At 38.4% G+C, this 24,101-nt stretch overlaps 1 protein-coding gene across 18 annotated transcripts in view; it reads left to right on the forward strand.

Annotated features, from left to right (window-relative positions):
- Positions 1-11,318, forward strand: part of CLASP2 (cytoplasmic linker associated protein 2) — a 176,243-nt gene extending 164,925 nt beyond the window's left edge. For all 18 annotated transcript variants that reach the window (XM_040246288.1, XM_040246293.1, XM_040246289.1 and 15 more), the window contains 5 exons: positions 1,519-1,712; positions 2,683-2,811; positions 5,319-5,525; positions 6,896-7,012; positions 8,922-11,318. In XM_040246288.1, coding sequence (XP_040102222.1) covers positions 1,519-1,712; positions 2,683-2,811; positions 5,319-5,525; positions 6,896-7,012; positions 8,922-9,008 — 734 coding nt within the window. In that variant the 3' untranslated portion in view covers positions 9,009-11,318. The remainder of the gene's footprint in view (positions 1-1,518; positions 1,713-2,682; positions 2,812-5,318; positions 5,526-6,895; positions 7,013-8,921) is intronic.
- The last annotated feature ends 12,783 nt before the right edge of the window (positions 11,319-24,101 follow it).

Consider the following 24,101-nt stretch of genomic DNA (forward strand, 5'->3'; position numbering starts at 1 on the left):
GTTAAGACTCGGCACTTCCAGTGCTGAGTGGGGCCATGGGTTCAATGCCTGGTTGAGGAGCTAAGATTTCCATGCCATGGGGTGCAGCCAAAAGGTGGGGGGGGGGGAATCTATCCATTCCGGTAGTTCAGCTTGGCTTCCTTCCTTCAGATTTCTGAGTCCTCCTAAGTGAAATAGAGCTTTCCTTTCCGTAGTTGTAGACTCCCTGAGATCTGTAATGTCAGGCCATTGGCATTCTCTCGGTCTGTGGCCAACCAGCCAGCAGGATGTGCACAGTAGTGTCTGTTATTATGGGCCAGTAATGAGCCATCTGGCAGGCTACAACCTCCAGGGTCACTTTAGGGAAACGTGCAGTTTCCTCTTGAACCTTTCCTTTTGTTGGCTGTGACCCTCTCCAGAAGACTAGAATGCTCGTGCTGAGCAGAGCCACAGAGCATACGGCTCCACGGTGTCAGACATCTTTCCTGGAGAGGCGGTGACCCCAGGTGGACCTTCTAGGCTCAGGCACCATGGTCTGTGGTTATTTTATTCCAGAGATGGGGTTAGAAGGGAAAGGAATCTATGGCACGAGCTCAGCTCACGCAAATGCCTGCCCACGTCCCTTAAAACCTGAATTTATCATGTATTTTATCATCAAAAGAATTTAGGAAGAACTCTGGTGTTTTGTAATGTTCTGAAGTGAACTTTTGGATTGAATCGTCTTTCCTACAAAGATAACTCAAAGCATTATGTGATGACTGTTGAAAAATAAGCAGCATGTCCTTTAATATTCAGAAAATTAATGAGTTCATAATTATACTTTTAAAAAAGAAAGCAGAAAACTCCTTGATAACCACTGAGCCCAAAATCTTGACTCTGAAATTTAAGGGGAAATATTGAACTCCTTTTCAGAGTAATCAGAATAGCACTAGTTGACAAACTCACGCTCAGAAAAATTACAACACATTTTTAACTCCTAATAAAGTAATTAATTCAGCCCCTTCAGTGAGTGAAATCTTTAATTCAGAGATTGACAGACAGAGAACTTTACAATGGTAGGATCAAGCTGTTACTGGTTAAATCCAGTGATCACTATTGGTATTGCTAAAAATGGAGTACCTAAACCCTGTGAGCCTCTTGGCATGACAACATAGAAATGCATGCTGAAGTGAGTAAGGATGAAATGATACATTTGGGATTTGCTAGAAATATTTGAGAAAAATAAGTGAGAGTGGGAGCAAAGATGATATAAAAATGGTAAAATCTTAGTTTTTAAGTCTGGGTGATGGGGGTTCATAATATGATTGGGGATTCATTATACAGTTCTCTCTCTCATGAATTTTTATCATAACAGTTTTAAGCTAGCATTGAGGTTTTGGGGATGACAAATGGAAAATAATCTTAGTCATTTTTCTTTGCTTTTTTTATGACCAACTTTCTGTTTGTGTCTCATGATGTTATAAAGTTATCATCCCCATCCTTGTGAAAATGAAAGTTGCCCTCTAAAGTCACAGAATTAACATCATGTCCATATGACAGATCTTTCCCTAGACCATTCTGACCTGGTTGCAGAGTTGTTGAAGGAGTTGTCTAACCATAATGAACGCGTAGAAGAAAGAAAAATCGCCCTGTATGAACTCATGAAACTGACACAGGAAGAATCTTTCAGTGTTTGGGATGAACACTTCAAAACGATATTACTCTTATTGCTTGAAACCCTTGGGGATAAAGAGGTAAGTGGCAGAACATATAAACAATAGCCTGTTTTTGTGTCTTGAGCTGCCTGTCATTGCCTATTAATCAAACACTACACATATTTGGCATTTGGGGAAATAAGTCTTTGCTGCTGCTTCAGTGTGCATGAAATTTTCACCATAAAATACTTTTTCTTCTCAACCAAGTATATCAATGATTTTGAGCAATTAACGACAGGAAAAACGTTGCTGACATAAATTTTTATTAAAACATGTAACTTTTTTTGCATATTTCAATCAATTATTCAGAAGTAAAATTTTTTTTAAAAGAGCTAGTGGTTCTTCATTTCTTTGAGAAGTGTAAGTTTTCAGCTGGAGATGTGAAAGCTTGATTACATAATATACCACATATTTTATGCAGTTCTCTACAGTTCCCTCAACCTATATTAAGACCCTTGCATTCAGTTCAGTCGCTGAGTCATGTGTGACTCTTTGCAACCTCATGGACTGCAGCACACCAGGCCTCCCTGTCCATCACCAACTGCTGGAGTCCACTCAAACCCATGTCCATTGAGTCGGTGATGCTATCCAACCATCTCATCCTCTGTCGTCCCCTTCTCCTCCCGCCTTCAATCTTTCCCAGCATCAGGGTCTTTCCCAGTGGGTCAGTTCTTCACATCAGGTGGCCAAAGTACTGAGTTTCAGCTTCAGCATCAGTCCTTCCAATGAATATTCAGGACTAATTTCCTTTAGAATGGACTGGTTGGATCTCCTTGCAGTCCAAGGGACTCTCAAGAGTCTTCTCCAACACCACAGTTCAAAAGTATCAATTCTTCGGCTCTCAGCTTTCTTTATACTCCAACTCTCACATCCATCCATGACTACTGAAAAAACCATAGCTTTGACTAGACAGACCTTTGTTGGCAAAGTAATGTCTCTGCTTTTTAATATGCTGTCTAGGTTGGTCATAACTTTTCTTGCATTACAACATTAAAATGTTTCTTTTTAGCCTACAATCAGGGCTTTGGCATTGAAGGTTTTAAGAGAAATCCTAAGGCATCAACCAGCAAGATTTAAAAACTATGCAGAATTGACTGTCATGAAAACACTTGAAGCACATAAAGACCCTCATAAGGAGGTAAGTTATCTAACAGTTAAATTATTATTTTGTTCTCAGTACTTTTGCTATTATTGTATGAAACATAATAAATGTGTTTGGAAAGTGCCCTTGGCAAACATTTTCTTTATGACCACTTCATGTTCAAGCTAGTATCTGATTGAAAGGCAAAAATATGTTCTTTTCTGTTAGTTATGTTGATATCATGGCATTTTATCCAAAATAGGATAACTGCAGGATATAATTTATCTGATTTTTTTTCTCCTTTCACTTACTTTTAGATTTCCACTTAAGAGTTTACCAGTCGTAACTTCACTTTCCATTTACCAATAGGATTTGTTTTTTTAATAACTAATGGAAATAAGAATCATTGTTATTTTAAAGTGGTAAATTGACTTGAAGAGCTAGGTATCTGTTAAAAGAGTTTATTCAATAAAACACTGAGGACAGCTTTCTTGAAAAAGTCCTATAAACCTGTCTCATTACTTCATTGTTAGAATATCCCCACCATAACCAATGGCATTGATGAGACAATCATAAGGACTTTTATTAAAATCTTAGAAATAATTAGAAAAGCCAATTTCAAATAGGGACTGCAGTTCTAAGAGAGAGCATTAGGTGTCTCTAAGACCATAAGCAAAAGACAAGTCCAAAAAAAGGAAAGTTAAAACAGCAGTGAGACAGAATAGATTAAAGCTCAGTATAAGAACCAAAACTGTAAAACTCTCAGAAGAAAGCATAGGTATCAAACTTTGTTACCTTGGATTAGGCAGTAGTTTCTTAGATAATAATGCCAAAAGTAGAGATAACAAGGGAAAAAGTGTAAATTGAACTTTTATCAAAATTAAAAACCTTTGTGCTTCAAAAGACACTCTCAAGAAAGTAAAAAGACAGCCCACAATATAGGAGAATGTTTTTGCAAATCATGTCTTATAACAACCATAATAATGAAGAACTCTTATACTTCAACAATCAAAAGATAAATAGCTCAGTTTTTAAGTGAGCAGAAGACCAGTTGACACTTCTTAAAAGAAGATATACAAATTGCCAATAAGCACATGAAAAGATTCTCAGTCTCATTCATCTTTAGGGAAATGCAGCTAAAACCACACTGAAACAAAACATTTCACATACATGACAATAAGAAAGTCTTGATGATGCTATGAAGAAATCAAAACCATCTGAGTTATTCACCTTTCAGAAGCTATGACTGAATCTTGTGGTATTATGCACCATAACTTTTAAATCTACCTGAATTTTTAATCCAGTTTTTAAAAATCCAGCTGGTGTTTGAGTGGTACATCTGTAGCATCTTACTGAAGCCTTTAACAAAAAAAAACTATGTAATATTTATAGTTTAGTTATCCACCTTCTGAGCCAAATAAGGCCGGCAGCATACCAATTTTTACAAAAGAAAATTGATATCCTTAAGCTATTACAGCCAGAATTAGCCCTTGGTCTACTGACTTCCCAGGGGCGTCCCTGATGGCTCAGTGGTAAAGAACCTGCCTGCCAGTGCAGGAAACATGAGTTTGATCCCTGGATCGGGAAGATCCCCTGGAGTAGGAAATGGCAACCCACTCCAGTATTCTTGTCTGGGAAATCCCGTGGGCAGAAGTACCTGGTGGGCTACAGTCTATGGAGTCGCAAGAGAGAGACACAACGTAGCAACTAAACAACAGTAGCTTCTGATATCCAGTGTATTTTCCACTGTTCCTTTATAAACCTCTCAGATTGAGAGCATAAGTGAGACAATACCAAAAATAGCCACAGAAGCAGTAATCGTTACATCTTTTCAAGAGTATCTTTAGAGATTATAGATTCCAATAAAAATATAGATAACTTTTTCTTCTTGCAAAACCAGCATCTTATCTCCCCAAGTCCAGTATAGAAGGAAAGAAAATCATGAATAGTAGGGGAAATAGACTGTTAATTTGATAACATATTAATGGAATGACTTTTATTTTATTTTGTAATATGATACAAGGGGCATAAGCCATCCTGGAGGTGAGGGTCCTAACAGTGAGCAGGGTCTCAGCATGGCTGATGCTGAGGACTCCAGTGACAGGATAGTCTAGGTGGACAGAGCCTCCGCTCCCCTGCAGAACTCGACCACAATACTGGGTTCAAACTGCTCTAATCGTTAAACCAAGCCAGCATTAAGAGAGTACAGAAAAATAAAGACATAGTCCCCAAACTCCCAAAATTCATATAGATTTTATACATAGAAACCTTTTGATTGCAGGCACAGAAATTGCTTTTTGGTATCCCCAAACCTTCTATATTACAGCACTGAGTAAAAATGTTACCCAATAAATACATGCTGTTTATTTTTTAAAAAGAGAGAGAACACAGAAGAAGGAAGAATGGTATAATAAAGACCCATGTATCCGTATATTTACTTTCATGTTTTCAAAGAAAACTCCAGATCCCATGTTGTATTATGTATTTCATGAAATGTGCACACCCAGGACACAGCATACATTTTACAGAATCACTTCCCTGCTCAGCACTGCCCTCTGTCCTAGGTGGTGAGATCTGCTGAGGAGGCCGCGTCAGTGCTGGCCACTTCCATCAGCCCAGAGCAGTGCATCAAAGTGCTGTGTCCCATCATCCAGACTGCAGACTACCCCATCAACCTGGCTGCCATCAAAATGCAAACAAAAGTGATCGAGAGAGTGTCCAAGGAAACGCTTAACCTGCTTTTGCCAGAGATCATGCCAGGCCTAATACAGGTAGGCAGTAAAACTTGGAGAAAGAAGCTGTGTTGATACACTGGGGATTCAGTTATTTTAGGTACTTGGCCAGGCAACACCAGTGTCACAACCAAGCCTTCCTGCTGTCATGGGTGTTCAGAGCAAAAGACCCGATAGCTAGCGGGTGTGTGTGGGTATGGGTGTGGGTGTGTGGGTGTGTGGGTGGGTGTGGGTGTGTGTGTGTAGGGGTGGGGGGTTAGTAGACACATAACATAAAACTTACTGTTTAGTGTGGTAGATGAGCATTTAATGTGGTTTTCTGCATACAAACCCATACATATAAAAACTCTAACAAAAATGGGATCTTATTTTGTGACATGCTTTGCTTAAGTTAATCAAAGACTATGAATGTGTTCCATAGAATGGAACCTTTTACTGTTCCATTCTAATAAATAATAAACTGCTGCTGCTGCTAAGTCGCTTCAGTTTTGTCCGACTCTGTGTGACCCCATAGACGGCAGCCCACCAGGCTCCCCCGTCCCTGGGATTCTCCAGAAAAGAACACTGGAGTGGGTTGCCATTTCCTTCTCCAATGCATGGAAGTGAAAAGTGACAGTGAAGTCGCTCAGTTGTGTCCGACTCTTAGCGACCCCGTGGACTGCAGCCCACCAGGCTCCTCCATCCATGGGGTTTTCCAGGCAAGAGCACTGGAGTGGGGTGTAATTTTAATGACTACTATTAAGTAGTGTGTGTGTGAGATGCCATCATTCATTCCTTTGTGCATCTGTAGCATTAGCTTTGTGACTCTGTTCTAAGCTGCAGCTACTAAGTTGTGAGGTCCTTGAAGATAAGATCCAAATGTCTTCCTTCTTTATCTGTGCTTTGGTGCTAAGAACGGAATATACATAATTGGTGTGTGTCACACATATAGTAGTGGACATGAATGAATGTTTGTTGGATAAATAACTTAGAGTAGTGGTAGGGATGGACCAGATGTTGATCTAATTCAGCCTGGATTAGAGGAGTACCCTGACTGCCAGGCCAAGGAGGTTAGGTTTTATTCATTCGTGAGGAGCTGCTAAATACGCTAAAGCTGAAGGCTTTAGAAAGGTTAATTCAGAGACTTTTGCAGGCACTGGGGTGGCCTCAGAGCCAGAGATTGTAGCTTACCAGGCTAAATAAGAAAGACTCTGATAAAAAAAGGCTGACAGTGGAGTGGGGGTGCTCAAAGGGAAAGGGAGGAGGGAAAGGGACGTCGCTGCCTGAAAAGGTGAAAAGTTAACTTCATCCAGTCAGTAAAACTCTCTTGTCAGCATGCCTGACGTCTCCTCTCTGAGTTGCAGTTCTGTTTCTGTGCGATGGTACTTTTCTAAGATCCTGCAGGAGTACTAACAAGGATTTCTTCCCAGGGCTACGATAATTCGGAAAGCAGTGTTCGGAAAGCTTGTGTCTTCTGCCTGGTGGCTGTTCATGCGGTAATTGGTGATGAACTAAAACCACACCTCAGTCAGCTCACTGGCAGTAAAGTAAGTAGGGCTGCTCTCTCCTAAAGATGGTGGCCATGGGTCGCTCTTCAAAATACACTTGTTTGTGTGTGTTGAAGGGTGATTTGTGACCTGACTTTTAATTAGGCTTTAAGCGTCCATCCTAATTCCTCCTAACGTTTGCACTTTAGCTATTTGTACTTTCACGTCTGTCACTTAAGTGAAGTCAGCGGTTTGGTAGGACGGTTGGTAGATTGCTGTGAAAAAAATGTCTACTGCTTCTGGTTGTTCCTAATCACCAACTCACTCTTCCCACTCTCACACTCAATTCTTAGCTCTATGACTGTTTAAAAATAAATAGAAAAAGAAGAAAATAATAAATAGCAGTTGGAAATTCCCTGGATGTCCTGTGGTTAAGGGTCTGTGCTTCCACTGTAGGGCGACAAGGTTCTATCCCTGGTTGGGGGCCTAAGATCCCACACGCCACATAGTACAGCCGAAAAAAAGAAAAAAACAGAATAAATTGTGGTTATATATTCATGGATTTATATGTACCAAATTATGGAACACTAGAACATTTTAAAAATTCTCCTCTATGAATTATGATAATCAAATATTTGTTCTCATTCTCTTTCTTCTCTTATTATGATCACCATAAATGTTTAATTTTATTTGATATGTTAAAATAAATTTTACAATTAGTCCTTAAGATGTAAAAAACACCAGTCTTGTTTTCTTCATTTCTTTGCTTTCATCAAAACCTTAAATCTGTTCTAAAGGGTGAGGATAAACTATGGTTTTTGAATTACGGTTTATGACCCAGTTAGCAGGACACTCACCTTCATTTAAAAAGTTTCCACAAATCCTAACAATTGTCATTACTATAATCAAAATTATTTTTTAAGTAGCAAAAGGGAATAAGAAATACATATAAAGGAAAAAGAACTCAAATATATATCTTACATTAAAACCTATAAAGTTATAGATAGATTAAAGCAGTGATTCCTAACCTTTTCTGTATTACAGACCACTTTGAGCTTCGGGTATAATCTCAAGAAAAATAAACTTATGCAGAAAATTTTATACCTAGTTTCAGAGGGTTCAGTGAGCCACTGAATGCCATGGATGCTGGGTTAAACGATTGGGTCAAAGAGTAGATATTAAGAAAAGCAAATTTTGAACAACTGCGTGGTTTTCAGAGGGAAAATTTTCTGAGTTTTGTGCAAAGTTAGGTCCTGATAAGCCAGAGTTATCTGTAGAAGAATTAAAATTCATCACTTTATCAGCATACTAGGCAGCCAGTAGTAATGTTGCATGTGAAGACAATAAGAAGGTGGGGAAAATATTTGAGAATGACATTAGGTTCAAAAAAAAGTGAAAAACAGAATTGTATGTGCTTTGATTCCAAACTATAAAAATATGATCTCATACAGTACAGACTGAAAAATGACAGGAAATCAAAAACATTCCTGTGAGGAGAGTGGTGACATAGTTGTCTGTGGTCTTGGGTGCTGGAACTCAAGAGCCTAATTTCGTCTCCTGGCCCACTGCTCTTTTGACCTTAGGCAGGGATGGTACATCCTGAATCTCAGTTTCCTCATCTCTAAAATGTTGTGAAGATAAAAAGATAGAATGTAAGGCAGCATACTGTATAGCACATAATGCTCAAATGTTCACCATTTTTGTCCTAATGGTGACTTCTTTAAGTGTTACTTGTTCATCACTCTAACAGGTTTTGAAAAGGCATGCTAGAATACTCAGTCAGGCACAAAACTAAGACTTAAATTTTTTTTAAAATTCTTAATTATCAACAATAACTAGTGCATTATAATAACCCCTCAGTCTAAAATACCTTTGAAGCTCACATATGTGTATAATTTTCTTTAATGAGCATCTCAGGATAATTTAGAGCAGCTTGCTCAAATGACATGTGTTTGGCTTGAATCTGCAGATGAAGCTACTGAATCTTTACATCAAACGTGCACAGACAGGTTCTGGAGGAGTTGACCCCACTACTGATGTTTCCGGACAAAGTTAGTGAAGCTGACAGAAGTGAACCAGGTCTCTCAAAGAAAGGACAGACAGACCACCCTCATCAATGAAAGGAAATTTTCAAATACATCTTTTGAAACTTACCATTGTTTCCCAGTTTTAGTTTTTTGTTTTGTTTTGTATTCTCTGTAACAGAGGACTATCCTCAGTCTGCATGTAACTTTTACAATAGTTATTCCAAATTCAAGAAGAAGCAGTATTAACATCAGTTGATCAATACAAAGTAATTTTTAATCTAATTCATCATTTCACACGTTTGTACTTCTTTGTCTTCCCATTAACCTTTGCCAGTGTTACAATTGTATAAATTTTTTTTCTAATGCTGGTTAAACAGGAATGCTTAAAGCTTTAAAGTTTAACAGTCTAAAACTTTTTTTTTGGCCTTTATTCAAATGCAGAATAATATTTTTATTGCTACTTTTAAGTTTTGTTCCGTATCATGTCCTATGCTAGAAATATTGAAATGATGTGAAACAAAGCAGGACTAATTTGAACTCCAGCTGGACTCTGTTGGTGTGATGGTGATACATGTCATTAGTTGCAACTTCTTTGGGGTGATCTGTAGTTTAAAACTAAGACCTCAAAGAAACGTTACAGAACCAGCCAGTTCTGTAAAGCTGGTATCGTTTGTTGGTTGTTGACCTTGCCACGTTTATTTAAAACCATGTCCCCTCTCTGATCCCTTAAGAAAGCTGCACCAAATCATCAGCCTGTGTTTTTCTTGTTACTTATTCAAGTAGAAGGTTTCATTGCAGGGTTTTTTGGTTTGTTTATCTTGGTTGTGAATGATGCTTTTTTATTTATTGATATCAAATTCACTTATGAATAAACTTGATAATGGAAACAGACAAAAAGAAAGCAAGTGCATGTGTGTCCTTGACCGTCTTCTGTTTCTCATTTAATGAACAAACTAATGATTGCAACATGGGAGTCGACCAGCACCTTTTCTTTATATGGTGGAACCTGGTTTCCTTTTGCCATGAAATTGTCTTACTTGAAAACATTGATCCTGATGAGAGAGAAGATGGTGCCAAGGCTATTACTATCTTCATGTAGTAGGCTCAAATTCTCTACCTCTTCAGGGCTAATACTTTTAATTGAGCTGCTGCCTATATAGTCTTTTAGAAAACTACTAAAAGGGTGATCTTCTGTTACTTTTTAACAAATTTTTTAATCACCTTTTGCTACACCTCTTATTTTCATGCGCAGCCAACTTTCAAAAATTACCGGTTTTGGTGAAAGGCAGATTAGATCATATGGAACCAGGATACTAATGATTTCTTACCTTGACTTTTTTTTTTTTTTTTAATCTTAACATAAAGTGAATTTGACTGGAAAGGCAAATGGCTATTAGGGAAGCAATTTGCTATTGTTAACAGAGTTATCTGTACTTTCTTTGTTTAATTGAAAAAAATGTAGAAATGTATGTAAAGAATTTAAGACAAGAGTACTGAATGGATGATTTGTCATAGGATTTTACCTTCCTTTGTTTTTTGTTCTAGCAGCAGGAAAATAGTTTCTCTACATCACCCACCCCACCCCCGCCCTTATCTGTAACAATTTTGTTTTCTACTGTTAATTACATTGTGTATTTATAGTTCTATGCTTACTGTTGTGCATATACTGGCAATAAAACTGTACATAACATTACTTGAAAAAATTAACAATGTATATCAGTTGTTTTTCTGTCTTACTGTGTGACAAGTCACTTATCTCCTAACTAGGATTTTAAAAGCTTTTAGAAAGTCCTATATCAGTGGTGTTCTAATGAATTTGTAAGTGCATCTGAAGAGAAAAGATTTGTCAGGAGTAGCAACCACAATCCAATGTATATATCTCTAAATGCATGTATATATTATCACTTATCCTTAAAAAGAGAAGGTATTTTAAGCATTGAACTTGTCTCAGTAATGTTTTATGTTTCATGACCTTGGTATGTTTTATAATCATTTTGGATCGAAATATTAATTTAATTTTGACCTCTTTAAGGTCCTGCTCTAACTACTGTTGACAACTAAATAGAGTGACATAACCTGAATAATAACTCTACTTGAAAACTTAGATCAAACACCTGGCGCGTAAAGGCAGGCACTCAAGAAATGAATGGGTAACAGAAGATTACGGTTTAATGTGACAAGGTAGAAAGCTGTCATGTTTAAAGTTCTATTATTTCAGTTGATAAGACTATAAGAAAGTTACTGTTGACTATTCAGATTGCTATTTACAATACCTTAAATTTGTTCATTTCAGAAACATATTAAGATGTCAGCTATTAAAGAATGGTGATTAAAAGCTACTGGTTAATTTTTTTTTCTTTCTACTTTTCTCCCCTAAGCATCAGTGTCATTCATTTACCCACGCTGCTGAAAACCAATTAAAAAAGCATGTAATTCCATGTTTTAAAACATGTTTGTTTCTTGTGGGTTTTCAAAATCTTTAATAGACTTTTGACATTTTCAAGTAAGATATGGTTTGAATCTGAGATTTCAGATTTGGAGTAAATTCACTCTATTCCTTCATATTTTATTAGAAACTTAGGTCAAAACAACTTTTCACCAAGTTATGTCTAACATTAAAAAACTAAAATCTTCAGGCCAGATCTATTTGCAAATTCAAGTGTTTCTTATTATTGTTAATTTAGAATAGCATTTACAGTAAAAAGAAACAAGAATTGGTAATATTACTCCATAATATATGAAGTGTTTTTTTTTTCTGAAACTTTTTTTTTTGAAGTATAGATGATTTACAATGTTGTGTAAGACTCTGGTGTACAGCAAAGTGTTAAGTTATACATACATATTCTTTACCATATTCTGTTTCATTATAAGTTATTACAAGATATTGAATATAGTTCCCTGTGCTATATGGAGTGTGTGTGTGTGTGTGTGTGTGTATACTATTTTATAAATAATAGTTTTTATCTGCTAATCCCAAACTCCTAATTTATCCCTCCTCCCCATAAGGGTTGTTTTTTTTTTTTTTCCTTAACCTTTGACATCTTTGCTTCCTGTATTATTTTAGTTCCTTTTATTGTAGTTAATCAGTGTAGTTTTATAGCCATGCAAATGTAAGGTCCAGAGTTAAGCTTTAAAAAACCTTGTCAGTTAAAAAGTTGTCCACTGCTATTGTGGAATATTTGGAAAATTTGCAAAAGAAATTGCCTCTTAATAGCACCACTTGAGATGATCTGTGTTGCTATTTTCTGGATTGCTAAGATAATAATCAATTTGACTTAATGCTGAAAACTATAAAAGAACGTTGTTGTGTTAGTCACTCAGTCATGTCTGACTCTTTGTAACCCCATGGACTGTAACCCACCAGGCTCCTCTGTCCATGGGATTCTCCAAGCAACAACACTGGAGTGGGTTCCCATTTCCTTCTCCGAAAAGGAACATTAAGTTTTATTAACCAGAGAATGGAAAGTTTAGATTTCAAAACTAAGGTTTAGAATGCATCTGTTCTGTGCATGTATTTTAACATTACAGTTTGAATATATTCTCTATTTGTTTTTCTATAGGATGACATCTCATGGCAGCGAAATATTCCTTGGTATGTGTGCAGCATAATCCTGGGTTGCAGACCTTTGCTGAATATTCCTGTAACAAATAGCTACATCTATGGCACATCTCAAATTATTTCATACTAGGTAACTTTATAGATGTCTTTACTATGAAATTGCCAAATCTAGAAAGATATCACTTATTTAAAGATTTCCTAGTTACTTAAATAGCTGTGTCTAAATTATTCTAGCTGGGTTTAAATTATCCTTGTAATCAAAAGTAAAACAAGAAAATACAAGAAATCTTTATATATGTGTTAGAATTTCAGTATCTCAGATTTACCTACATTTGTTCATGCAAAAGATATCTGAGTATTTGCCTTCAGTGATGCAAAGTAGAGCAGATAGCCACCATGCAGTGTGGTTAGTGCTCTTGTAGAGAATAACACACAAGGTGTTGATGGGAGGTAGGGAATGGGGGTGATGGTGCACGTAAGGTGTAATCACAGAAGGCTTCCTAGAAGAGGTGAGGCGTAAACTTTGTCTAGAGCTAAATGGGCCTGAGACTCACTGGGGTTACAGGACCAGAAAAGCAGAAGAAAGCCAAAGAGGAAGGCAATGCTAGGGCTATATGTGAAGTAAGTAGCGCTAGGGTGTATCACTAGAACTTTTTAAACCATGGTTGGTTTGATCAAGGTAAAAAAGAAAAAAATCATTCTCTCTTAAAATTCCCATAAAAGATCTTCTCCCCCCAAATCTGTGCATTCTCACAATCAAAAAACAAAACAACCTTGGATATAGCTTTTCTTTCAGTGGTTTTAGTTCAAAAGTTTTCCTTTTCTTACACAGTCATAATATTGCATCTGCTTTCCAGACTGAACATACCCTTTGTATCTCCCCAACTGGCCATCATTACACAGCTTGGTTTAGCTGGAACATGGGATGCCAGTGGAGACTGGCACCTGACTGGGTACTAGTACTTATCTAACTGAACAAAGGAGTTCATCGAAGACAAGCTGAAAAACAGCATGATTATAGAATTAACATCATAGACACCTCAATTTTATATACTCTGAAAACTTCAAAAGTGAGTTGGTTTTTACATTACAATTTTTTTTTTCAGATTGGTCTCTATGAATCTGGTTCTGATTATCCTTATTTACCTAGTAAATGTTTGAGCACCTGCTGTGCATTTGAAAGTGAAAGTCACTCAGTCATGTCCAACTCTATTCCACCCCATGGACTATACAGTCCATGGAATTCTCTAGGCCAGACGACTGGAGTGCGTAACCTTTTCCTTCTCCAAGGGATCTTTCCAACCCAGGGATCAAACCCAGGTCTTCTCCATTGTAGGTTGCATTGTAGATGGATTCTTTACCAGCTGAGCCACCAGGGAAGCTGTGTATCTGGCACCTCTAAAATCTATCTGCTGTTAATATGTAGCTGTGGATCTGGTAATGGAAGAAATGCATTAATAGGCTTTCAGAAATGTGATCGATATAGGAGGAGTCGGCCTGTAACTTGGGGTAGAAAGTGCCCAGACGTGCTGCTTTTTGCAGACCATCCTGACCAGCTAGCCCTGAGTGCAGTACCCCAGCTAGCCCAGTCTCCCAGTATTCTTTTTCCTTAAGAGTGTGTGAGGGCTTCCCAGGTAGCACAGTGGTGAAGAATCAGCCTGCAATGCAGGAGACGCTGATTTGCACAGTGGGTTGGGAAGATCCCCTGTAAGAGGGAATGGCTACCCTCTCGAGTATTCTTGCCTGGAGAATCCCCGTGGACAGAGGAATCTGGTGGGCTACAGTCTGTGGGGTCACAAAGAGTCGGACATGACTGAGCATGCACAAAGAAAGTGAATCTGATATTTTTGGAGTGAGTGAACCTCATTCAGTCGTGTCAGACTGTCTGCCACCCCATGGACTGTAGCCCGCCAGGCTCCCCTGTCCAGGGGATTTCCAGGCAAGAATACTCGAGTGGGGCCATTCCCTCCTACAAGGGATCTTCCTGATCCAGGGATTGAACCCAGGTCTCCCTCATTGCAGGCAAATTCTTTACCATCTGAGCTACTATTTTATTGGAAGTCAGTGCAAAAAGAGAGTGCTTGCTGGTTTTAGTCTATAACCAGATTTATAACGTTAATTTTTATCAAAGTTCAGGTCAAAGTGGAGACTTACAGTTGAGTTACTTCAACAAAGCAAGAAATGTGCTTTCTCTTCTCCATCCTCCTAAAACCACAGTTCTCTGGGATGATTTTGCCCACTGGAAGACATCTGGCAGGGTTGAGTCTTTTTTGATTGTCAGAACTTGGTAAGGAAGTGCTACTGACATCTAGTGGGTGCAAGTCAAAGATGCTACTAAGCTTCTTACATACACAGGACTGCCCCCTCCAGCAACACCCCCTCAACAAAACAAGTATGCAGCCCCGAATGTCAGTAACGCCCAGGATGAGAAACCTTGCATCAAAGCAAAGGAATTTCCATAGATAGCTGCGCTGGCAATACAGCCCGGTTTAAAAACGCTGAATCAGTTTTTTACACTAATGTTGAATAAAAAATGAAGAATCCAGAACTCATTTCCACCTGAATTTTAGGATAAATTTTCCCATGCTTTAATACATATCAGCTCACATGCCAAACATTCAACACAAATCGTTGATCCCCAATTCTGTCCAAACTATTTTCTGTTCATTTTCTCCTGCCACCTATTCCATTCTGACGTCTCTGCTTGGGTGCTAGCGTAGTCCTTTGCATTTTGCTCTTGTAAGAAAAATGGTGATTTTTATTTCTAAGAACTGATTTCTAGCTCTTGAGGTCAGAGAATTTCCATACAGTGAGGTTTTCTCTAGGTGTGCAGCAGTGTGGATGACCGAGAAGACACCGAAGAATAGCCTTGAGGTTTGTTGAAAAGTATTAAAAACTTAATATTCAAAAATTGTATAACTCCACCTGCATGAGGTACCTGGAGACAGAAAGTTTTAATACAATGGTGTTTGTCAGGGGTTTCAGGGAGGAGGGAAGAGGGAGTCACTGTTAAATGAAGGCACGGGATTATATGTTGTAGTGATGAAGAGTTCTGGAAATGGATGTTGGTGATAGTTGCAAAACTGAATATGCTTAATAACACTGAACTAAACATAAAAATAACAAAAAAATAATGATCATTAAGATAGGGTCCAAGTACAAAAGTGATTAAGCACTTTATTTACAACCTGATTACCATAAACGACTCTCTGTAAAGATGTTTGGGTAAATAATACGTCAGATGATACCCGTGGTGTATCAGAGTAAGAACAGAGTAGGCAAGTTGAAGCAACTTACTTTTTAATTAGTTTTTATTGGAGTATGGTTGCTTTACAGTGGTGTGATAGTTTCTGCTGTACAGGAAAGTGAATCAGCTATATATATGCGTATAGCCGCTCTTTTGAATTTCCTTCCCGTTTAGGTCACCACAGAGCATTGAGTAGTTTCCTGTGCTGTACAGTAGGTTCTCATTAGTTATCTATTGTATGAAGCAACTCTTTCAAAAGTTGCATATGGACATGTATTGCCACAGAGGTTGCAAGAATTCAATCATGGCTTTGTCTCTTGCACTCTCTACTCACTCTGTTCATACACTGATTTCAGTGATTCTGACTTCAGTGCTGATGTGTTTTTATAAATTTGGCATATGGACTCGGGCCCACTTTGTCTTAAGTCCTACCTTTAAGGTTCATACCGTAGGTAGATCTGCCACTGTCTGCCTCTCATCACTACCCTCACCCTCTGCTGTTGCATTAGCTACTTGGCATCTGTCCCAGATTTCCTCATCTTCCCAAAAGAGGACAGTAGCAGAGAATAAGCTTTACAGAGGAGCTGGCGCTCAAGTGCAGTCACTATTTCCAGCATTTGGACAACTTCGTCTCTCAAAACTTTGCCAATTCCTCATCCACAGAACAGCAAAAACAGTAGCACTTAGCACAATATTGTGAGACTAAGTGAAATAATGCCTGTTTCTTGGACATAGCCAGAAGCTCCACAAGTGAGGGCCTTTACGGCTGCAGGCGGGGCAGTGACCGAGCTGCCACCCTGGGCTGTTGCTGTCTTCCTTCATGCTGAGTCATTTCACCTCCTTGGATCTGAGCTGCTCCACCTAACCATCATACACTCAGCATTCCATTTGCTAATTGCAGGGCTTTAAAAAGTTTTGTTTTGCTTTTAATTGTAAAAAAGCATGTAACATTAAATTCACCATGGTAGCCATTTTTAAGTATATAGTTCAGTGGTGTTAGGTTCATTGGCATTGTTGTATAACAGATCTCTAGAACTTCATCTTGCAAAACTGAAATTCTGTTCCTATTAAACACTAATTCCCTTCCCTCTAGCCCTTGGCACCCATCCATCTACTTTCTGTTTTTATGATTCTGACAACTTTAGGTACTTCCGTAGGAGTGGAATCATACAGTATTTGTCTTTAGGGACTGACTTATTAAACACTTAGCATAACATCTCCAAGTTTTGTCAGTGTTGTGGCATACATGAGGATTTCCTTCTTTTTAAGTTAATAGTAGTCCATTGAATAATAATGTTCCATTGTGTGTATCTACTACATTTCTTTATCCATTCATCTGTCAGTGCAAATTTGGCTTTTGAAATGCTGCATAAGCCCTTTTATTTAAAAAACCATTTATATATTTGTAACAACTGAACTGAACACTGTTTGCAACACTTGAACATAGGAAGTCTTAATATTAATTTTATAAATGAATACATAAGTAAATTAATTCAGTGAGTCTTTAGAATATCCTAATCTCATTAAAACAGTAAAATCATTCTATGTGTTTTCACATTCTGACTAGCTGCTCTATATTGTAGCATGAAAATGTATAATACTAATTGTTCTTTCCTATGTGTCATGTTTTGTGCTGAGTACTTTAGATGCATTAACTTTTTGTTCCAATCCTACACAACAAGTATTATCATCATCATCCCCAATTTACAGAGTAGAGACTAAGACTTAGAGAAGTTAATTGATTTGCCCAAGTTGTGTAGCTCAAGCTGTGTTTTAAACCCAGACTGTGGCCAGAGATAGAAAACTTAATCTCTGTGCTATAAATACTCTAGTTATTGTACATGAACACTTGTAAGGTCTTCTCCCAATTTTGTGACTATTGGTGCCTTTTAAGGTCTTAAAATCAGTAACCATCTATGCATTTCAAAAATACTCCTTATATAGTTTGTATAACTGGTGCATAAAAAGTTTCTAAAAATGCACACATCTCACCTATGGAAGTACAGAAGTTCTCAAAGTAAGTAAAAAGTAATATTCATAGTCATTAAAGAAGAGATGCAATTTCCATATCCTCTGTCATACGGGAAGCATCGATAAAATGAGGCCTTACGATTCAACCCAAACAGGAAACTCCCTGGCAGTCCAGTGGTTAGGACTGTACACTTCCAGTGCTGGGGGTCTGGGTTTGATCCCTGATGGGGAACTAGGATTCCACAAGCTCTGTGGTGTGACCAAAACAGAAAATTTCACCCCAAACATTTGTCTTGGACATGCTTGGTAACCCAGTGTGACTAGGCAGGGCAGCCAGCTCCAGCCCTACCTAACATCTCACTGAGACTAATCCTTCTGATTTCATCATCCTTTCCTACTGCCCTTCCTCCCTTTGATTGCCTGTCTTCAAGCCTGGCTGGTGAGAGATGACTCAGGAAGAAGCCATACAGTAGCCCTAAGGGGGGATAGCCAGCCCAGACTGGAATACAGGTAGAGTAGGCTCCTACAGGTGTGGTAGGGGAATGTCTCCAAGAAGAGGAGGGAAAGAGGGAAGAGAAAGGGGGGATGCATGTAATGAATGAATATATTGGGAAGAAATTTATTCACACTGTGGGAGTGATGTAGGTAATTTGACAAGCAAATGAAAAGCGAAGTATGTATCCTAATATACCATACCCTTAATTTTGAATATTTACACATAATGAGGGCTTCCCAGGTAGCTCCAGTATTCTTACCTGGAGAATTCCATGGACAGAGGAGCCTGAGAGGCTCCAGTCCTCTGAGTTGCAAAGAGTCGGACACAACTGAGCAACGACTACTACTACTGCTACTACTACACATCATGATGGTAACAATAAAAGCTAACTTCACCAAAAAGCTGCATTAGCTGTGATTGGGTGGACGGTATATAGACTATTGAAACCTCACCTTCCCTTGAAAGTGAATAGATAGATAGTGTCTAGAACTATGTATCGGGAGACATTGCTGAAGGTTGAAAGTGTGCTTTGGAAAGTGGCAACCTCATGAGAAGGGAGATTAGGACAGAGGACTGTGTTTTGTTGGATCATTTTATTATTGGATTGTTTTGTTTTTTTAAAAAGATTTTTTATTGGAGTAGGGTTGATTTACAGGGCTTCCCTTGTGGCTCAACTGGTAAAGAATCCTCCTGCAATGCGGGAGACCAGGGTTTGATCCCTGGGTTGGAAAGATCTCCTGGAGAAGGGAAAGGCTACCCACTCCAGTATTCTGGCCTAGAGAATTCCATGGACTGTATAGTCCTTGGGGTCGCAGAGTTAGACATGACTGAGTGACTTTCACTTTCACTTTTCATAGTTGATTTACAGTATTAGTTTCTGCTGTACAACAAAGTGAATCCATTATACATATACATATATCCACTCTTTTTTTAGATTCTTTCCCCATATAGGCCATTACAGAGCATTGCATAGAGTTCCCTGTGCTATATAGCAGGTCTTTTATTAGCTATTTTGTATATAGCAGTGTGAATACGTCAATCCCAATCTTCCAGTATATTTGTAGTAGATGTTTCAAGCCACATACTTCTGCCACTTTGATTTTCTTAAAAAGTAATTGCATTACACAAGCACTTCAGATGTTCATGGAGGCAAAAGAATAACCAATAAAAAACTAACACATGTACATGATATGGTTTTATAGTTTGGAGGGAATGGGTTCATTCGCGATTGCAAGTGGGGATATAAAGACAGGGGGACCTGAAGAAAGCAAACGAGTACTGAGATGTGGGGTATGACTTCATATATATTTCTATTTTTAAAGTCTTATCCCTACAAAAAAAGTAAGCCTTCTTATCTTTTCCTCTGCTTCTTTGACCTAGTCTGCCTTTTTTTTCCTCCCTGTGTATTTAAACCAGTATTTATGCATTATAAACACCAATCTAAGTGATATCTCAATTCAGAGAATCCCTTACCACACCAGTAATCCATAATGGTACAGTTGGGGCACACTGATTCTTGCTTTAGGTCCTTAGATCTCGGTTTTAACACCTTTCCTGCAAAAGAAGTTACCATTGACATTTCTGATTTTAATATCATTTAAGTTTCGCTATTTCATAGACCAGCAGTTATAATATCAACCAGAAACTCATCAGTGCAGAAGCCCAGGCCTCACCTCAGACCTCCAGAATCAGAATCTGCATTCTTGTTAACAAGCTTCCAGGTGTGTTATGGTTTGTGGTTCATATGCATATTAATGTATGAGAAGTACTGATCTAGAGGTATTGATAAATGACACTTATAACTCATAGTTCTTTGATTCAGAATCCTTTTAGCAATTGTCAAGCAGTTTATGGACACCACTTTAAATCTTTCCAGTTAGCAGTGTGTTTGTTTGTTTTTTACATTACATGTTCTTATAGGATATCTATGTACAAATGTATTAACTACAACCCTGAGTCATTTGTTTAAGTGCTTGTGTACCTATTGAAATGTCAAGCTTTGCTCTAGGTACTTGTGCACTGAAAACTGGAGAAAAATGGCTTCCCTCACAGACTTATATTCTAGTTGAAGAGAAAAGATAAGAAAAATATAGCATCCTTGAGATTACAATGAAGACTGAGGGAAAAAAATCAGGGAGGGGGATGAAAACGGTGAGGATGTGTAGCAGTCTTAAAAAGACCAGCAGTAAGACTTCAGAGAGCAGAACATCAAGCAAAGAGGTGAAGGAAGTGAAGTGTGGCAGTGTCCACGTAAAAATTAATGATTGGTCACCCCAAGAAGGAAATAGAAAGTTTTGTTCGAGCTACCCTGAGGGTTATAGCCCATGAAACAGACTTTCAGAAAGCTCTGAGGACTGTTACCATTCATTGGTGGTCAAAGCACAGTTATATAAATTTTTGAGACAAAGGGTTGTAGATCAAAGGAACTAACCTGTTGCAGTTTACATAATCCAAGAAGGCGAATGGTGGATTGCTGTGACCCCTTACAGGACTGAGAAAGGAATGTACCTCCTAAGGAGTTAAGCTTGCTGGCACTGGGAGGAAATAGCATTTTTTGTGTGGGTGGCCTTCATGTGTTTTCTAAAGGGATCTAGTTAATGTCTAATGGAGATGCACAATGCACACTGAAGGGGAGTAGAGAGTGGCTCGAATGGACCAAGAGAGAATATGTTTAAATATTTTCATGTCCCACCTTCAGATATATAATTTTACTGTATCAGTAGCAGAATAATGACTTCCAAAGATGTCCAGTCCTAGTTCTGGGAAACTGAATACGTTACATTATATGGCAAAAGAGACTTGCAGGCGTGATTAAGAATCTTGAGCTGGGGAGGGTACCCTGGATTATCCTGGAAGTGGGCCCTGTGTAATCATCATAAATGAAAGAAGGAGGCAGGAGAGTCAGAGTCTGAGAAGATGTGATGGCCACAGGTTGGACTGATGAGAGCTACGGGGTGCCGGCAGCCTCCAAAAGCTGGAAGAGGCAAGGAACCAGCCTCTCCCCTAGAATGTCCAGAGGATATACTACCCTGCCAACACCTTAACTCTAGTCCAGTGATACTTGTTTCAGACTTACGACTTCCAGAGCTGTGAGATAATAAATTTGCATTATTTTAATCACCCAGGAATTTGTTACAGTGTATTAGGAAGCTAAAATAGGGAGCTGGACATGGGGTTATACAGACATGCTAATTGCTTTAGCAAACATCTCCAGAATTGCAGTAGCTTGAAAATTCCCTGGAGGTCCACTGCAGTGGCTCAGGTTCAACCCCTGGTTAGGAAACTAAGATTCTGCAATGGTGTTGGCATGGCCAAAAAAAATGACCAAAAATAAATGCAATTGTGACCTTTAATTGAATTCTGGATTAAAGAAAAAACTATAATAAACAATTTAAGGACAAATGGAGAGATTCAGAAATGAATAAAATAATATACATTAGTGATATATAATAATAGAAAATAAATAACTTCTTTAATTGAAGTTAAAAACTTGGGGATGTAATGAAGATATTATAATTCTGTTAGAGAATTTCTTTACTCTTAGAATACATTGTAAAGTATTTACATAGGGATGTCATGAAATCTGCAACTTAATTTCACATGTTTAAGCAAATAATAGGTGGATAAAGAGAAAAATGCAATATTAACAATAGTCATATATCACTAAAGAATACATAGGTGATCATTTTCATGTTCTTTCAAATTTCCTCTAAGTTAAAATTTTAAATACATAGAGAAAAAATAAGAATGATTTAAGGTAATTTGGAGAAGCATAATATTAAATTTGCGTAGGAGGGAAAAAAATTACCTGTTCTGGTTTTGTTTTGTTTTGTTTTGTTTTGAGATAAAGGGCATTTAGAAGCATATGGATTACCAGACCCACACAGTTCTCTAGGTTAGAATGTTTTCAGTCCTTCATCATAGAGTAAAACATTCAAGAAACTGCCATGTGTCTGGGGCATCTCAGTGAAATGACTGACTATAAGCTGTAGAACTGTCTACATTGACATATGGTCAAATAGCATTTCATCCTTTGTTGGTTTTATGACACTTTGTTGGTTAAAGACACCATGACAGATGTCTCTGCTTAGATTGCCTGCTTATCCAGGACACAGTAGTCAGCTCATTCTTGTTGACGGGATACGTCAGAGACTCTACAGAGATTACACACAAGAGCAAACACACAATGCTTATCGTGAACTGTGCAGAGTTTCAAGCTCAATCAATGTATTATTTAATCTTCATAATGACTCCATAAAGAACATATACTATTCTCTCCATGTTACACATGAAGAAGCTAAGGTAAAGAGGGGTTTTGTAACTAGATCACACAGTAATAATTGGCAGAGCTGGAATTCAAATCCAAATCTAGCTCCACCGTCTAACTTACTGTCTCATGTTCAGAAGAGTACCTGACCCTTACTTGTGGTTATGCATTCTTTTAATACATGGTGTTCATATTCTTAGTGACATACTTCCAGTTCTCAAAGTCTGGTTGAAAGGCATTTTCCCATGCAAATACAGAACCAGGAAGGTAACATTCTAATTTTATTTTATTTTTTAATATTTACTTGACTGCACCAGGTCTTATTGCGGCACACAGGATTAGTTCGATCTTTGTTGCATGCTCTTATTTGGGTTCTAGTTCTCTGATCAGGGATTGAACCCAGGCTCCCTGCACTGGGAGCACAGAGTCTTAGCCACTGGACCACCAGGGAAGTTCTAACATTCTCATTTCAAAGGCAAAGGGCTTTTATCAAATCCTACATAATTATATTTTTATCCACCAACCTCACAATGAGCATATTTGTTAACTGTTTCAGGAACAAATTTTGCCAGTTTTTTGTCCAGCTGACTTGAAGTATTTCAAATATTTTCCTACCTACCTGTTTGTTCAGTTCAGTCGCTCAGTCGCATCCAACTCTTTGCGACCCCATGGACTGCAGCACGCCAGGCTTTCCTGTCCATCACAAACTCCTGGAGCTTGCTTAAACTCATATCCATTCAGTTGGTAATGCCATCCAACCATCTCATCCTCTGTCATTCCCTTCTGCCTTCAATCTTTCCCAGCATCACGGTCTTTTCCAATGAGTCAGTTCTTCCATCAGGTGGCCAAAGTATTGGAGTTTCAGCTTCAGCATCAGTCCTTCCAGTGAATATTCAGGACTGATTTCCTTTAGGTTGAACTGATTGGATCTCTTTGCAGTCCAAGGGACTCTCAAGAGTCTTCTCCAACACCACAGTTCAAAAGCATTGATTCTTTGGCACTCAGCTTGCTTTATTGTCCAACTTACACATCATGACTACTGGAAAAACCTTAGCTTTGACTAAACAGACCTTTGTTGGCAAAGTAATGTCTCTGCTTTTTAATATGCTCTCTAGGTTGGTCATACCTTTTCTTCAAAGGAGTTGCTGCTATTGCTGCTAAGTCGCATTGGTCGTGCCGGACTCTCAGCAACTATAGCCTACCATCCATGGGATTTTCCAGGCAAGAGTACTGGAGTGGGTTGCCATTGCCTTCTCCACATTCAAGGAGCAAGCATCTTTTAATTTCATGGCTGCAGTCACCATCTGCAGTGATATTGGAGCCCAAAAGAATTAAGTCTGTCACTGTTTCCATTGTTTCCCCATCTATTTCCCATGGAGTGATGGGACCAGATGCCATGATCTTAAGTTATTTTGAATGTTGAGTTTTAAGCCAACTTTTTCACTCTCCTCTTTCACTTTCATCAAGAGGCTCTTCAGTTCCTCTTCACTTTCTGCTATAATGGTGGTGTCATCTGCATACCTGAGGTTATTGATATTTCTCCCTGAAATCTTGATTCCAGCTTGTGCTTCATCCAGCCTGG

Source organism: Oryx dammah, unplaced genomic scaffold (assembly GCF_014754425.2).
Source record: "Oryx dammah isolate SB20612 unplaced genomic scaffold, SCBI_Odam_1.1 HiC_scaffold_9, whole genome shotgun sequence".
NCBI lineage: Eukaryota > Metazoa > Chordata > Mammalia > Artiodactyla > Bovidae > Oryx > Oryx dammah.